Source organism: Camelus bactrianus, chromosome 10 (assembly GCF_048773025.1).
Source record: "Camelus bactrianus isolate YW-2024 breed Bactrian camel chromosome 10, ASM4877302v1, whole genome shotgun sequence".
Classification (NCBI taxonomy): Eukaryota; Metazoa; Chordata; class Mammalia; order Artiodactyla; family Camelidae; genus Camelus; species Camelus bactrianus.
The window spans coordinates 1,390,101-1,407,341 of record NC_133548.1 but is presented as its reverse complement, the minus strand read 5'-3'; the positions used below and the strand labels follow the sequence as shown (position 1 = coordinate 1,407,341).

At 61.3% G+C, this 17,241-nt stretch overlaps 1 protein-coding gene across 6 annotated transcripts in view; it reads right to left on the bottom strand.

Annotated features, from left to right (window-relative positions):
* The window catches only part of LSP1 (lymphocyte specific protein 1), a 36,725-nt gene extending 25,697 nt beyond the window's left edge, over positions 1–11,028 (bottom strand). For 4 of the 6 annotated variants that reach the window (XM_074371401.1, XM_074371403.1, XM_074371402.1 and 1 more), the window contains exons 1-2: positions 10,233–10,476; positions 9,036–9,261 (exon numbers count right to left, since the gene is read on the bottom strand). In XM_074371401.1, the coding sequence (XP_074227502.1) occupies positions 9,036–9,261; positions 10,233–10,461 (455 nt within the window). In that variant the 5' untranslated portion in view covers positions 10,462–10,476. Of the gene's footprint in view, positions 1–9,035; positions 9,262–10,232; positions 10,477–10,537; positions 10,556–10,907 lie in introns of those variants that run through there. The other 2 variants (XM_074371405.1, XM_074371408.1) reach the window with 2 other exon arrangements.
* Positions 11,029–17,241: the final 6,213 nt, after the last annotated feature.

Below are 17,241 nucleotides of genomic sequence, written 5' to 3'. Positions count from 1 at the left end.
CCTGTCACTGAGAACTTAGAATTGCAGGATTATTTATCAGAAACTGATGAGTGGGAGGCAGCAAGAATACATCTCTAGATAAAGTGGCCAGGATTCGTGGTTTTATAACCAGGGTGTGTTCTAACAGGAAGAGTAGGGCAGAGTATTTGATGTCAGCTCTACTGTTATTTGTCCATCTATCCACGCACCCACCCATCCATCCTGCATCCATCCTCTATCCATCCTCCATCCATTCATCCCTCCATCCATCCTCCATCCATTCATCCTTCCATCCATCCCCTTTATATAGCTGTCTGTCTTTCTATGTATCATTTATCAATGCATCAATTTCTCAATATACCTACCCATTCAATTACCCATATAAACAATACAGCCTTCCATCAATTTATTCAATCAATCAAGCATCCATCAATACATGTATAACCATGTACATCCCTTTCTCTTTACTTTTCTTCATTGAGTGGGTATCCACCCACCTACCCACTCATATATCCTTCCATCTGTTGACTCATTCGACCACCATTCATCCATCTGTTTGTCTAAATGTCTTACACACGTAAAACCTGTAAAACACTTAAAAGAAGCCCTCAGTAGCCATCCATCCATTATAAACAGAATAACTACTCAATATGTTACTCACTGTTACCTACGTATCCATCAATTTGTGTATCTATTTGCCCAGCTACCCAGCCAGTGAACTATTTATTCATTCTTCAATACATTCTTCTATCTCTCCAAATATTCTACTGTCCTTACATCAACTCATCTCTTGAAATATTTTAATATTTATCCTCCCATCCATTCATATATCTCCCTCTCCAACCATCCACATGTCTGCCCATCTTCCTACCTAGCAAGTCACACATCCAGTTGTGCGTGTGTATGTATGTTTGTCCTGCAATAAACATATTTGCCCATCATTTTGCCCATAATGCCATCCAAATGGGTTAATACTTAAAGAAGTTACTGGAGCATAGTGAATTGTCGATAAATGTGAGCTACTGTTACTTTCACCCATCTATTCACACATCCGTATCTCATCCAACCGCCCACTTATTCCACCGCTCCATTTATCTTTATATGATTGCCCACTTATCCATATATTTTCCAAAAAATTTATTGAATGCTACTGTATTCGCTTCTGTCGGAGTTCAGTGTTAACAAGGTCCCTGTTCTCACAAAGATGGCATTTTAGTGGGAACAAAACAATGAACAGTACATGTGTAAGATGTCAGGTGATGCAACTCAGGGTAAGGGGACATGGAGTTCTGAAGGGGACTGATGTATTCTGTGCATGGTAGCCAAAAGGAAGTCCCATGGGAAAGAATAAGCCTTTCCTTATCTGAAGAGGGACTTGGGTATGATAGCTGTATACAATGGCAGAAGAGAATGTTCTAGGAAGAGAGAAGAGTGAGTGCAAAATTCCTGATTTAGGTGTGTCGCTTCACCAGTCCTTTCCAGTAGTTCATCCAGCATCAAGTCACATAGCTATTTACTCATTATCTATCTTTCTACTCATCCATCTCTTTCTGTAATTGCCCACCTGTCAATCTAAAACTCTATCCACTCTTTATATCTGTTTCTATGCCTACCTGTCCTGAAACCTTCTGCTTATCTGTCCTGTCATTTATCTGTCTACATTCTATTTATCCATATTTATCCATTTATCTATCCACCAATCCATAATTCCATTTCATGTGTCCATCCACCAGTCCATCCACACATCCATCCATCTACCTATCATTCCATTCACCTATCCATCATCATCCATCCATCCATCCACTTGCCCATCCTCCCACAATCCATCCATCCATCCATTTGCCCATCCACCCATCATCCATCCTTCCATCCATCCATTCATTCATTCACCCATCCATCCATCTACTCACTCATTCATCCATCTATTCATCCACCCATCATCCATCATCCATCCATCCACTCTTCCATCCACCCATCCACCCTTCCATCCAAACCCCCATCCATATACACATCATCCATCCATTCATCCACTCATCTATCTATCCATCCATCCAACCATCATTCATTCACCCACTCATTCCTCTATTCATTTATCCAACCATCCACTCCATCCATCTACCCATCCATTAATCCACTCATCGATCCACCCATCATCCATCCTCTATCTACTTATCCACTCATTCATCCACCCATCATTTCCATCCACACATCCCTCCTTTCATCCATCCATCCACCCTCCATCCACCCATCATCCGTCCAATCATCCATCCATCTATTCATCCACCTATTATCCATCTATTCACTCATCTATCTACCCACCATTCTTCTATCCATCACTTACCCATCACTTGTCCTTCCATCTATCCATCTACTCATCCACCTATCCATCCACCCACCCATCCATCTATCCACCATTTATCTACCCATTCACTCATCCTTTTACTCATTATTCATCCATCCATTCTCTCCTCCTTCCATCCTTCTGTCTCTTTATCCATCTATTAATCCACCCATCCGTCCACCCATTATCCATCTATCCATCCCTTTACTCATTCATCCGCCCATCCATCTACTCACATTTATCTATTTATCCACCTATCTATCCACCTATTATCCATCCATCCATCCATTTACCCATCCGTCAATCCACCCACCCATCATCCATCCATTCACTCACTCATGTATCCTTTCATCCACCCATCCATCCGCTCATCATTTATCTATCCATTCATCAGTAATCCATCATCTATTTACCCACCACCCATCTATCCATCATTTATCCATTCATTCAGATTGACATCATATGTTCTTCAGTCCATCCATCCATGCACCTATCCACCCACTATCAATCCATTATTTTTCCATCCATCATTTATCTATTCATCACTGATCCATCATAGAGCCACCCATCATCCATCTCTGTCATCTATCCATCCAACCATCCAGACGGACATACATATGTTCTTCTATCCATTCACTTATCCATCCAATCACCCCCCTCTCCATCCATCCATCCATCCACTCATCATCCATCAGCCGGTTATTCCTAGCTCCTACCTTTCTTTGTCTACCTTTCCTTTCGTTCATACTTTTCTCTCTCACTGAATCTTTTATTTTCCTTTTTTCTTTCTTCTGTGACTAAGACATGGTTCATAAGCTTGTGGTTAAAGAAGATAAAGGAACAGACCCTCATGACCCAGAGACTAAGTGCCACAACAGAACCTAAATAAGGGCTGAGAGATAGGGAGCTGTCCTTTATTCAGACCTTCTCAGCACACACAGACACACACATGCACACAGCCAGTGAGAGCCCACGTGGGGCGGGCTGCGGGAGAGGGGGTCAGAGCTGGTGGCCTCAGTGGCTCCTGGGTGGCTCCAAATAGAGAAATGTCTCTGATTACTCATCGGTTTTAACCGTGCCTCAGTCCAGCCCAGGGAGAGAGGCCAGGACGATGGGGTGGGGTATAGCGGTAAAGCTGGGACTTTAGGGAGGGGCTGGGACCAGGAGAAAGGCTGAAAGCTTCTTTCCAGATTCCTCTGGAATCGACTGGCCAGGTCCACCTGTCCCAAGTCCCATTTCTCTTCTGAAGAGAGTACCCGGGAAAGGCGGGAGGGGGAGTAGGCAGCCTCGGGTCACCTGGAAGGGAAGCCATCAGCAGGGCAGTTTTCGGGGGTGGGGCACAGGCGCCCTCTTCTGGGGGGGGGGCGGCACGGGTGCCCTCGGAGGGAGGGAGGGGCCTGTGTCCTCCCCTGGGGGCGGGAAGGAGTAGCGTCTGCCACCCCACCTGCCAGGCGCAGGGCCCGGCGGTGACCCTCTCGCTCCTCACCCACAGTCCACAGCCTGTGCGACACCTGCGAAAGCTGAGGGTCCAGAACCCACCACCACTGCGCCCTGTTACTGTCACCCCTACCCCTGCCAGCTGTCCCTGCTGACCTCTGCTGTCCCGCCGTGGCCAGTATCCCAAGTCCCCCCATTCCTGCAGGGCAAGGTGAGTGTCTCGGGGCAGAGTCGGGGGTCAGACCGATCCTAGGTTCCCAGACAGCCCCTCCTGACAGCCAGTGGGATCAGACAGTGCTCCTCCTGCCACCCCAACGGCTCTCCCCTTCCCACACGGAGGCCGCGGATGGAGTTGGGGCAGACTGGCCTGGCCCCCAGGAAGGGCCAGGGCCCCGCTCACCCCGCCCTCCTCCTGTGTCCTGTGCCCCGCACTGCAGGGCTGCCGGCTGGCGGTGCTAGGAGGCCTGCTTTTCTCCGTCCTCTTACTTCCTATGAACGCCACACCCGCACGGCCCCAGCCCCTGCTTCAGGCTCTTGGGCGTTGGGGAAGGGACGGGGCGGGGCCCCGGTCTGGCCGAGAGTCCCTGGCCCTGCACCCCAGGCGCGGGCTTTCCCCTCCGGGTCTCAGCTCATAGTCGGTGCAGAGCGTCTGCCTCCGTCTGCCTCGGGGCGCTCGGGGGCTGGTGAGGTCTGGGAGCTCCCCTCGCTGGTGGCCTGGAGCCCCCGGTCTCCAAAAAGACCCTTGGTAGTCCCTGGAGTAGGGAATCCCTGGCTGCAAAGTGTGGGGGGCTGGGTCCTGGGAGAGCAGCCGAGGGCTCCTTTCTAACGCCCCTGGAGAGAACCGTCTCGTTCTGGCCATGCCAAGTCCCATTTCTGCTTCGGGGGAGGTCCCTAGTGGTGTCTCCTGAGCTGTGCCCTGTTCTGGGTGGGCCTTGGGACGCACGGTCCTCATTCGGATGGGAACCTCAGGGCACCCTGCAGAACCCATGAGGGGCAGCGCCCCAGCCCCGGACCCCCGCCCCCCCCCCAGCCCGAGTCCTTGCCAGGTGGCAGGGGGCCTGCGCTCGCCCAGGGTAGCAGTGTTAGGAAGCACACGCTACACGCCGGTGGCCAGCGGCTGGCCCTCGGGGAGGACGTTCAGCCCTTAAGCCTTGGTTTCTGCTGGTGGAAGTAGGGGCCCTGGCACCTGCCTCACAGGCTGGGCAGTGAGACCCTCGGCATGAAGAGCTCGGTGAGGCTGGCACAGCCGAGTGAGTGCTGAGTAGCCATGACCCCAACCGTGCAGATGGAGAAACCGAGGCCTCAGGGGCAGGGCTGCCTCGCTCCGGGAAGCACTAGCCCAGACGTAGTGGCCAGTGCCCCGCACCCCGGAGGTCCGTGCCTGTCCCCGACCTCCGCCTGCACTGGAAGCGCAGAGCCCAGGAGAGCAAAGGCGGCACTCACGGCCCCAGCCCAGGGCTCCTAGGAACCTCATCTTCCCGACCGAGGGCTGGCCCACTGCTCTGGTACCCTCTGAGGGATGAGGCAGAGGCAGACAGTAGTGGGGGTCGTGAAGGGGAGGGCAGCACTGCGCAGACCCACGGTGCCTCCCTGGCTGGGCCCGCCTGTTCCGGCCTCGAGACCCTCCTGGCTCTGCCCCCACGGCTCCAGGATTGCTGGAGGAGGAGGCAGATGGAGACCAGGACGGGGGTGGGACGCAGGGAAGGGTTTCTGACTTCCCAAGTCAGCAGGGTGGGCCCTGCAGCGGCTTCCCCAAGCATGTGAGGAGGTCCTCTCCCTCTCCCCCACCCGAGGACGGGGTGCGAAGGGTCCAGACAGAAGGCTAGAGGAGGCGCGGGGGGAAGGCGTCCATCGTCCCGGCTGAGCCCGGCCTCCCTCCTCCCTGAGACCCCTGCCCTGGGTGGGGAGGAGATGAGACCCACCTGGGGGTCCTGAGTCCGACCCAACTCTGGCTGCCACCTCCTAGTCTGGACCCTGAAGGAGCCCCAGTGTGTGGCCCCCCCATCCCTCCACCCCATCAATCTGGGGCTGGGGCCGGGGCCTGATTCTGCCTGTCCCGCCCTACCTCCTGAGTGGCCTTTGGCACCACCCGCTGCTCTGGGGCTGCGTACCTGGCTGCCTCAGGTGGTGCCGGCCCTGCCAGGAAGGCAAATGGGTGCCTGGCTGTGTGGGGGCTGCCAATCTTCCTTGGGGTTCTGCCCGTCCAGTGCCACAAGCTCTTCCCGCCCTTGGCTCCCTTACAGGGGTGGAAAGATGAAGTTTGTCAGGGCACACAAGCCTCCAGCTGCCAGCTGCCGGCAGCCCCATGGGGACCCTGCAGCCCAGAGGGCAAGGCCGAGAGGGACAGATGGCCCAGAAGGGGACCCTGCCGAGGGTGGCCCTGCAGGCGATCCTTGCTCTGCCGTCCCCCCTCAGCTCAGCACACGGAGAAGAGATGGACACAGCATCCATGAATCCCCGGGGAATGGGGGTCACGCCCTGCTGGGCGGGCGGTGAGGGCCAGAGGCCTAGGGGGCCGGGAGACACCACTCAGCCCTCCCTGCCCCAGCCAGGGTCATCCAGGGCCACAACCACCTAGCTGAGGGGGAGGCCAGGGCCCGGGCTTTGGGGCCAACCCCACCGCGGGCAGTGGCAGACTTGGAGAGTGGCCAGCCCGAGGCGGTAGGGGACGTGGCAAGCCTTCAGAACCCTGCACAGGTAGGTTGAGGAAGGGCCTGTGCAAAGTCGTAGTGATTCCGACATCTTCTAGAACTGGGAAGGCCAGACTGTGGGGGGAGGTGTGGTCAGCGTGGCCAGGGCAGGCCTGGAGTGGCTGCCTGGGGGGGCTTTGTGGCCCCGTGGTGGATGGTTCTGTGCATGGGAGGACACGGTCCAACTGCCTCATGGAGAAAAAGCGTGGCAAAGGCAGGGGCCTGGGGACCAGGGCGGGCTGGGCTGTAGCAGGGGTGACGCCAGGGCTCCAGCGAGCCTGTCTGCAGGTGGAATCCTGCCACGGGGACGTGGGCACCGGAAGGACCCAGCGTGGGCCCATCTGGCCCCCAGGAGAGTCGGGGTGACACGGGATCTCTGAGGGGCTGGGACAGTCTGAGTAGGGAGGCCCCACCCTGGGGCGGTCTCGGGGGACGGTCCATCTGCCCAGTCGAAAGGGCAGGGCCTGTCCTGGGCGAGGGCCCGAATCCTTGACAGCCCCTCCATGGGCAGTGCGGGTGGGGTAGGGGGGTGGGTCTGGTCGGCTGTGCTCCAGCCCCAGCAGACCCTGCCCAGCCTCGCCCTCCTGGGGGCTCCCGGGAGGGGCTTCCCAGGCCACATGTCCCTGGCCTGAGCGTCGGGGACTTCTCACTCATCCTGGACAGGAAAATCCCCGGTTCCCTCAGTCACCTTGTGAAACGAGAGCCCCACCCGCCCTGGGTCTCGGTTTCATTCTGAAATGTCAGTGTCGGTCGCACACCATGGTGGGGGTGACGTCCGTGGGGGCGCCCTGGCTCTGGGGCTGGGGGTGCATCCAGCCAGCTCTCCCTCCCAGCTCCTGACAGACCCCACACAAATGAGCCTCAGGCCCCTGAACAGGCACCAGTGAGCTGGCCCTGTCCCCCCAGCCCCCGTCTGGACCTGGGCTGGTGGCCGGGCCCTCTGCTACCTTCTTCCTCTCCTCCGCATGCATGACAGCTGGGGGGGGGGGTCAAGGATGGGGCCAAGGAGGGGCAGGCCCCAGCCAGGCGGCTCAAACTGTGCCCTTCTATGGACATGTGGTGGCTGGAGGAGCACGCAGAGCCCAGGGCTCAGACGGCGCTGACGTGGGGAGCTGCATCTGCACGGGGACACAGCTGTCCCCAGTTACCTGCTGTGCATGCGTGTGCAGAACGGCCTGCCTCTCTGGAAGCACACGGACATCTCCTGGGGCACACAGCACGGACCTTGCCTCCCGCCTCACCACTCCAGCTCCCCGCAGAGCCCCGGGCCATCACGGGCACCAGGACCCTCACCATCACGGGCACCAGGACCCTCACCTGGACCCCGCAGCCCAGCTGCTGCTCAGCCTCCCCTTCCCCTGAGACTCAGCCCCCTCAAGCCCCTGAACCAGAGACCCCACAGGGAATTCAGCAAGGATACGCATGCGCACACACACGCACCCCCTTCAACTCCCCATCAGACACTTCCGCCTTCCCCGGGTTATCAGTGAAGCATCACACAGGCGCGGTACCTCCACCTCTAGCCTCCTGCATGAGAGCTGGGGGCAGAACCCACTTTGCAAGTCAACCCTGAGGCTGTGGGGAACCCTGCCCGTGGCTGCTCGGGGGGGTCATGGTGGGCCCCCCTCCTCTGCCTTCTCCCCAACTGCCCCCACAGCAGTAGCTCTGGGGCAAACGGGAGATGGCCCTGGGGGGCTCAGTCTCCACCCTGTGGCTCCGGGTGTCTCACCCCCTCGCCGAGGCCCCTTGCCTTCCCTTCACCTGGGCAGCAGCCCCCACTGTCCTCCTCCTGGGCTGGTGTTCCCTCTCTCCACACTACCCCCATCCCCTGACTGTCCCCAAGACCTGACTGCTCCCATCTCTCTGGGACCTGCACCCTGGGGCAGATGGAGCCCCACAGCATGGCTCAGCCTGCTCGCCGGCACATCCACAGCCCATGCCCCAGCCGGGAAGCCTCCTCCTCTGCCCCTGCGCAGACCGGGCGCCCCCGGATGAGGCCTGGGCCGCACGGTTCCAATGCCGAGCTCTGGCTGTGGACACACAAGCAGTCCTTTTCCTGGGCAACCCACACACAGCCTCTGCTCGCATCCCCTCACATCCATTTCCAACCAGCCGCACCTGCCTGACACTCAGAAAGAACCTGCTGGAGAAAGACCCCCTTCTCCATCACCACCGGGAGGGGAACGGGGGCGGGCCTCGGGTACAGGCTTGGAGGTCCTGAGGCTAAGCCCCGGGCGCCACCTCCTCCAGCCCTCACAGCCTCGGCCCTGCCTGCCCAAGGCCTGGTCTCTCGCCCCGCGGTCTAGGCTGAGTCCTGGTTCCTGTATCCAGCGTTCAGCCCACCTTGTCCTAGGTCAGCACCCCGCCAGCTGGTGGGGGAACCCGGCCTCCCCCAGTTAGGCCCAGCGGCAGAGGCAGAGGGAAGAGGCAGCTCCCCACCACGGGTGAGAAGGGGGCCCAGGAAGGCGCCCTGCAGCCAGCGTGCTGCCCCCAGCCCCCGCGGCGCTGCAGATCCCCGGGTGCCCCCCCCACCACCACCGTGTAAAGGCAAAGACTCCTGCGGACCACGGCCTGGCCCCTGGCCTTACCCTGCGTCTTCGTCCCCCAGCAGCTCCTGCTGCTCCTCAGAGCCCGGGTGGCTGGGCGCCTCGGCCATCGCCTGGCGTCGGGTGGCCGCGCTGAGGGCTGTGTGTGCGAGCTGCGGCTCTCGGTGCCTCCTGGGGCCCCCCCCCGCCCCCCTCCGCCGGCCGGGCCTCACTTCCCCCTCCGGCAGCAGGTCGGGGCGGGGAGCCTCTGTGGGCTTGGGCTGGGGTGCTGCAAGAGGCAAGAGCAGAAGAGGGAAAACCGCCATCAGGAAGCGCAAAGCGGGCCGCAGCGGCCTGGAGGGCGGGGGTGGGGGGCGGGGACCCCCGCACACGGGCCCCCACGCTCCCCCGGGCCCCCGGCAGCCCCGCCTTGGAGCCCGCCTGTGTGCGGCTGGGTCCCCAGGCACCAGGGCGCTGTCCTGGTGCCTAAGCCTCCATGTTCAGCATGGCGACCCTCAGGGAGGAGATCTGGGTGTGCTCCCGGCACAGATGCTCTGGTACCCCGGGGCTCCGGCCGTCGCCTGGTGCACGGGGCCCTGGGCTGAGCTCTCCAGGCGACCTCCGGGCCAGCCTGAGCTGTCCCACCTGCTGGCCCCACACATTCTCTCAGCACTTGCTTTCCTTTCCCGAACCGTCGGGGTCCCTGGTCTCTCCACCCCACCTCCCTCTGTCCCTTTGACCTGCCTCCCCTCACCCTCCAAGCTTCGGGAGCTCAGAACTGACCGGGTGGATGGTCAGTGTCACTGGGCTGGCGGGGTGCTCAGGGACTTCCCAGGAGGGACCAGCAGGAAGAGCGGATGGATCAGAGCCGTTTCACCCTCACTGTGCTCGGCCACTGGGAGTGGCCAGACGAGGGGCTCAAAAATCAGTGAGCGGTGAGCCACTGTGGTGGGGGGCAGGCCCCACAACTGGGGACTCAGCCGTCACCATGAAGCCATGCTGGGACAGCCACGGAGGTGGGCAGACCCGGGTCACCCCCGGGCACGGGAGAAGGGAAGAGGGAGCCCTGGCAGCTTGCCAAGCCCTGGCCAGCGGTGGGCCCGAGAAACCCAGACGGAAGGGGCTTGGAGCGGCCCCAGGGCACCAGGCTGGGGAAGGCAGGAGGCCCAGGGCGCTCACCCACCAGGGCGGGCCCCTCCCAGGGACAACCTGGGAGGCAACAAGGCCCCTTCGCCACCCACAGGCACCAAGAAGGCTCACCCTGCGAGGGGAGGCTCCGGGAAGGGTCCCGCACTTGAGAATGTCGGGTGGGCCCGAGCCAAGCGGGGCTCAGCGCCACAGACGGGCCCTTGGGGCGCAGTCCCTGCGAAGTCAGGGTTGCTGCCTCATGGATTCCTGGGGTCACTCCCCGCCCACCTTGGACGCGGGGTTGTCTGGACACCCACGTGCGTGGGGGCCAGGCCTCAGCACCCTGGCTGGCTGACTGCATCCCCAAGGAGCGGGCGCTCAGCTCGCCTGCCCCACATGCCTGGGCACCTCGTCCGCGGGGGCAACCCGGGGTCTACCTGCTGTCCAGGTCCTTCCTCTGGCCTTTGGTTAGGTCGGCTCCAACAACACAGCTGGGATGTCTAGAGGCCTTGCCAGGACGCGGGAGGGCAGGCAGAGGCCGAGGGCGCCCCCAGTGGCCTCCCGCCCTGCCATTCACTGCCTGAGGGCTGCACCGGTGCCCTCATTTGTGGGGTCCAGTGCAAGATGAAAGCTGGGGTCCTCTGCTTCAGAAGCTATTAAGAATTTCAGTAGGGAGACCCTTCCAGGCCCACAAAGCAGGCCTTCCCTGAAAGGTAAACTCCAGAGGCCCTGGACTGGCCTTGGAGGCCTGCGCTGACCAGCCCCAGCCCACCTTTTCAGTCTCCTCTGAGCCCTGCGAGCACTCACCAGACCCCCTCTCACGTGGAAGCCCTGACCCCCCGCGCCTGGGAGCGGGACCTTGTATGAAAGCAGGGCCACTGCAGATGCACTTGGCTGAGATGAGGTCATTCATACAGTATGTCTGGTGTCCTTCTAAAAAGGGGAAGTTTGGAGACAGACTTGCATGCAGGGAGAAGGGCGTGTGAAGGCGAAGGAAGAGATGGGGGTGGTGCGTCTACGAGCCGAAGATCCCCAGGAAACCACCAGAACTGGGGGAGGGGCCCAAAACAGACTCCTGCTCGGAGGAGTCTCGGGAAGAGCCCGGCCCCGTGACCCCTGGAACCCCATCTGTGGGACTTTGTTCCAGCCGCCCCCGGGACACTGACATCCCTGCCTCCCTCTTTGTGCCCTGCTGACAGTCCCAGTGCTCACTGAGGCCCGAGCGTGGGAGGGGCCGGTTCTCCGGGAGCAGCAGGTGGGGCACGAGGCAGCCACACCCAAGGATGCTCCGGGGCCCACAGGGTGCTGGGGGGGCCCGGACACAGTGCTCTCCGTGGGGTCACCCCAGGGCCTCCCCTTCTCGTTCTCACCCTCCGACTCCACAGAGGAAGCACAAGCCAGGAGGACCACACCGTCCTCACTCCCCCCGGACCCCCGTCTCCCTCTCCAAGCTCCGCTCCTGCTCAGAGACCCTGCTCTCCCCAGCACTCAGCTCCTCCTGCCGAATCCCAGGGCCATCTTACTACTGGGCGCCCCTCTCCCCATCCCTCCAGCCTCTCCCCCAACTCCACCTACCCTGCTTTTATGTGCAGACGTTCAAACATCTTAAAAACAAAGGGAAACACCCTGGAGCCGCTCAGCCCCGGCTGTTGGCCCTTCTCTGACCCCCACCCCCCACCACAGCCAGCTCTTTGCCTCCATCCCTCACCCCCACAAGGCAAGAAACATCTCTAGGGAGCCCAGCGACTAGCAAAGGGCAGCACACATTCAGGGCCTGTGCCCTGCTGGGCGGCCGGTGAGACAGGGCGGGGCCCTCCTCCCAAGAGCCAAGTCTCCTCAAGGAGATACGCCATTACTTGCCCACCTGGCCATAGTCACCCAAACTCTAGAGGGGCCGTGGGAAGAGCAGAGACCACTGCTTGTCCACCCTTCCCAAACCCACTGCAGTGCCCAGCGACACGGTGAGTGACCAAGGGGAGCAACGAGCTAGCCAGAGGCCAGGACGGAGCCAGCCCTGTGGGCGGGCGAGCTGGGCACCAGGGGGGCTTCTGGCCCGGAGGCGCTGAGCCACAGGTGCGGGTCCCCGGGGCGCTGGGGGGGGGGGCTCTGTGCGAGGCAGACGGGGGCAGATGCCCTGTTGCCTGTGGGGCGTTGAGGCGGACCATCTAGGGGAAGCTGGGTCCATGGATGTGGTGGCCTGCAGAGCCCAAGTGGAGTGGGTCCCCGGGGAGAGCACTGTCAGGACCGCACGCTCAAGTGACACCGAGGACTAGAGGCTCAGGAGGGGCTGGGAGAGAGCGGGAGGAAGCAGCTCAGGGGAGGGGTCAGGGATGGGGAAGTGGGCAGCAGGGCAGGTCAAGCCAGAAGAGGATGCTGCTTGTCTGCTTTGGCCGGAGCACCCAGGGCTCGAGTCAACCAGCCGAAGCCTGAGACCAGCAGCCGCGGGAGGGGGCGGGAATGCGGCTTCCGGGCCGGTGGGGCGGCGAGGCTGCCTGCAGAGCCACTGGGCTGCAGCTGGAGCCTCTGCGGGTTGGAGGGCGGGTCGGGGGAGAGGCAGACAGAGGATGAGGAGGGAGGGCGTTTGGAGGATCCAGGAGAGAAAAGTTGAGACTGGAGACAGCAGTGTGGGCTGGAGAGACAGGTGGGCTTGGGAGTGCTGCGGGCTGAACTGTGTCCCCTAAAAACCCACACGTCTGGTCCTAAGCCCCCGCACCTGTGAGCTTATGAAGAAATAAGGTCTTTGCAGACAGTCAGGTTAGATGAGGTCACTGGGTGGGTCCCGATCCCACAGGGCCAGCGTCCTCACAAGAGGAGATCAGGACACAGACACACGCAGAGGGACACCACGCAAGGACACGGAAGAAGACGGCTGTCTCCACGCCGAGGGGAGAGGCCCCGGCCGGTGCCGCTGCTGCCTGAGCCTCCCGGGCTGCGGGGCTTTTCTCCGGCTGGCGCAGGGGTCGTGCTGTCAGGGAAGAAGGTGCTCCTGTAACACACGATCCAGGCGCTGAGCACCGAGGGCGCTCCATTCTCCCGCGAGTCCAGGCCATGTGGCTGGGGAGGGGGCTCTACATTCATTCTGAGACCCCAGGCTTCTCCTTCAGAGGACCTCAGAATCCCAGCTAGCAGGGGAGGGGCGGGGGACCATGAAGGACGCTGGGGCATGGTGGTCCCTGGCCTCACCTATCCTCAGGTGTGTGCCCAGGAGGAAGAGTTAGGCATTCCCATGGGCAGGTGGCCAGCCAGTTCCTGCCTCCCCAGCCTATGAGGAGCGGGGACCAGGGAGCGAGAAGCCACGCACCCAGGATGCTCTAGGGGTCCAAATGTGCCAACAGCCAGCACAGGCAGGAAGCAAGAGAAGGTCGGGGAGCACAAGGATCTAGACGTGGACACCCTGGGCCAGAGAAAACCCAAGCAGAGGTGACTGGGGTGTTGGTGGGGACGCAGGCGGAGCACGGAGACCCAGGAGGTAGAACCCGGTGGGCGGGACGGCTGGAGGGGTGCACCAGGTCTCCGGGGAGCTTGGCCATCTCTCCTGCACTGAGGATCCAGGGGTCGGGGCCGTCGAAGCTTTGCCATGGGGAGGAGATGCACAGTTTGCTTGTGTGACTCCGTCCCTCCTCCCCATCAGATGATCTGGGTCCAGGAGTCCTGGCCTGGGGGCCCGAGGAGCCTGGGGACCAATGGGGACGGGCGTCTGCAAGCGCGTTGGGGGCGGGCAGGCAGAGGATGCCAGGGAGGACGGCGATGGGCAGGCAGGCAGAGGATGCCCTGAGAGGCCGCGTGAGGTGGGAGCTGAGGGGCGGCAGGTGGATTCTTCGAGCCACTGAGGGAACAGGTGAGGGCAGAAGAGACAGGTAAGCAGGTGATGGGGGCGCTGTCTGGATGAGTGGCCATGCACACCTGGGTCCCCTGGTGGGGGCTGGGGGTCAGGCAGAGGGGGCGGCTGGGACCTGTCTGCACCTAGCGGGGTCTCCCTGGAAGGGGACAGCTGTGGTGAGCAAGCCTGGAGCTGCCAGAAATTCCCCCATGGAGCTGGGGGTTGGCCCGGGAAGCAGGAGAAGCTGCAAGGAGAGAGGTGCAGGGTGGGAGGCCCCCTGGGCTGGCCTGGAAGGATACAGAGGTGGGGGGGTCTGTGATGGCCACCTGCCGTGGGCACAGCAGGAAGCTGTCCAGAGCATCTCCGCAAGATGACGGGGGATGAAGTCTCGGGTTCAGAGAAGACTTTGGTGATGGGAGTAGGGGAGCAGCTTGCACAGCGGGCTCACAGACCCCTGCCCCACCTGAGGCCCTACCTCCCTCCACACTGTGCTGATGTGGGCTTGGCGGGCACGGCGGGCATGAGAGGCTGAGTGGGGCCTGGCCAACTCCTAGGAGGTGCCGGAGGGCCCACCTCACCTGTCCGTCCTGAGAAGCAGGTGCACTCACCTCCACACCCATCTTGTAGCTGAGTACACTGAGGCCTGTCAGGGTGCTGTGAGGAGAAGCCAGTGGGGGTCAGGAAGGAGGGTGATGGAGAGGGCCTTGGCTTGTCGGTCAGAGGCGGGGGTGGGGGGTGGAGGAGGCAGGTCTGGGCCCAGAAGGAGCCAGTGCTTGGGGACCGAAGAAGGGACGAATGTGGACAGGTTGTCACGGGTGAGGCTCAGAGAGGGTGAGGCACTGTGGGCCAGCAGGAGAACACTCACAGTGGAACCCTGTGTCCTCCGGGGTCAATCCGTGGGGGTGCAGGTGAAGGGGACAAGAGGCCTGTCTCACGGATGCAGGGAACCCAGGGACAGCACCCCATTCCAGTCCTCACAGCTCCGCCCACTTCCAGCTGGCCCCCAGCTCTGTCCCCTAGCCCGGTCCTGCCTTGACCTCTGCCCCATGGTCCCCGAGGGCGGTGCTGCCGGCCCTGCCCTGTCTCCTTGGCCCGTGGCACTCACCCAGCCCTGCTGAAGAATTGTGCATCCAGAATCTTCCCCAGACTCCAGCCTGGGTCCCCGACCCTCCCACCACCAAGCTCCCTCCCTCGGTCCTCAGCCCTGGCCCCACCCGGTCTCCTGAGCTCTCTGGACCTCTCCTGCCCACACCCCCAGCTTTGGAAGTTCAGGGGATTCATCTTTGTTGATTTTGCTTGTTCTATTTTATGGTTGCTTAAAGAAACCATTTAAAGAAAAGTCTAATTTGGGGGAAAAGATTTTAAATGTACAGGAAAGTTTAATACAAAGAGCACCTGTGCCTCCTTCACACCGTCACCGTCACCTGCTGCCGCGGGCACTCGCCTCGGTCTCTCCCCCTCCCTCCTCTGCTCAGGGTCTGTTCCCCAAACCTGGAGACCGCGTCCTCTCCCCCAGCCACAGTGCGGACGCCAGCCTCAGCTCCTCAGTGTGAAACCCACGTCCACCTCACCCTCCAGTCTGCGTGCTTGTGACCGGCTCCCCGCGGTGACTTTACGCGGTTTCTGCCTGCTCTGCCCCGTGTGCCTTCTGACTCACGGAGACCACCCAGGCTCCCTGTGCACCTGCTGCCTCCATGCTCAGCCACCCCTCCCGGAGCCCAGGTCCCTCCCTGGGGAGCGTCGGGGCCCAAAGCCCAGGTGCTCCTTGCTGCCTGACCTCGCAGGAGCAGCGCGGGGAGACCGCAGTGGGCCCAAACCCGCACAGGACCTGCCCCACACATGTGTGCGCCCCCCGCAGGGGCGCCAGCCTCAACCCCCACAGCCCCGCCGAGTGAGGCCCCCTGGGGCTTCCTATGGCTGCACCCGCTCCCTGAGCGCCGGTATCACCCACAGGTGGGCCGCGTCCCCGGTGCCTTTGCTGACCTCCTCTTGCCTCCAGGGGTCCTTCCTGGGCAGCGTCCTGCTCAGGCCCTCCGGAGGGTGCTGTCTTCTACCTGCCCATTTTTGGGGCCATCGCCCAGCATGCACTTGGGAGGGCACCCAGACCCCATCTCCAGCTGGGCCCCTACACCCAGCTGTCTGGGGTGGGAACTACACCCCCATCCCCAAAGCTTGGCCCAGAGCCAGCCCCTCCCCCGCTCCCGGCTCCCTCCCCGGAGGACAGCCCTCCGTCCTTCCCCGTCAGCCCAGGCCAGGTGCCTTGTCTCCCTCGTCCACCGAGTCCTGGGGGCTTCACCTCTCCCACATCTCCCACCCCCAGCCTTGCCCCTTCTCCACCCTGCAGAGATCTTTCTAGAATGCAGATTCCTCAAAAAGCGCCAGGTGCTGGACTGCGCGCTTCCCTGGGATTGCACCGTTCAGCACTCCCCGCAGCCGCCTGGACGTGGGGACACCGGGGCCACCCAGCAGGGGCAGTGGTGGGGTGGCAGAGGGGCGTGGAGCCAGGCTGGGCGGCCCTGGCTGGATGAGTGCCAGCTGGGTTTGGTTGGCATGGTTTACTTCACTCAGTGGGAAGTGTAGCCAGCACCTGTAAACCCACTGTCCCACCCACGAACGCCAACGCGCCCCAGCAGCTACGGCGCCCTAGGCGCTTCCACCCCACCCGCTCCCCGCTTGGCCCCCACCCCGGGGAGTCGCTGCCTGGGATTTTGTGTTTGACATCTCCTTGCCGTTTTCAAAACTTGAAGCATGGCTGATTCAGTGATTCAGCTGTAAGTATGTGTATGTTCTTCTGCATGCTCTTCCTCATTGTAGGCAGTTACAAGACACTGAGTATAGTTCCCTGTGCTGTGCAATAGTCCTTGCTTTTTAGGAAGAAGATGGCTTCCCACACCCAGTGGAGTTGCATCCTGCCTGTGGGAGCCGCGTCCCCGGCGTCCCTGACTCCCCACGGCCCTCGGGATGGATTCACGCTCCCTTTCCTGGTGGGCACAGTCCCTGCATGGTGGCCCAGTTCACTTTGCTGGGCCCGAGGCAGGGTCCCGCCTCTATCACTGGGCACCCTGACCGCCAAATCCCACTCTCTGAATTCACCATCTCCCTGCTGGCTCTGGGCTCCGCCCGGGGTGAGCCTCAGCCTGGAGCGTCCCTCGGTCCCCTCCATCCAGCCCACAGGAGCGTGAGCCCACAGCCAAGTCACCAGGCCTGGGGCTGCAGGGTTGACAAGACTGGGCCCCTCTGGAGCTGCAGGGTGGCCGGGAGCCTGTGCGGAGCCTGAGGGGAGCCTGATCCTGGGGCTGGAGCTGGGATGGGAGCGGCACT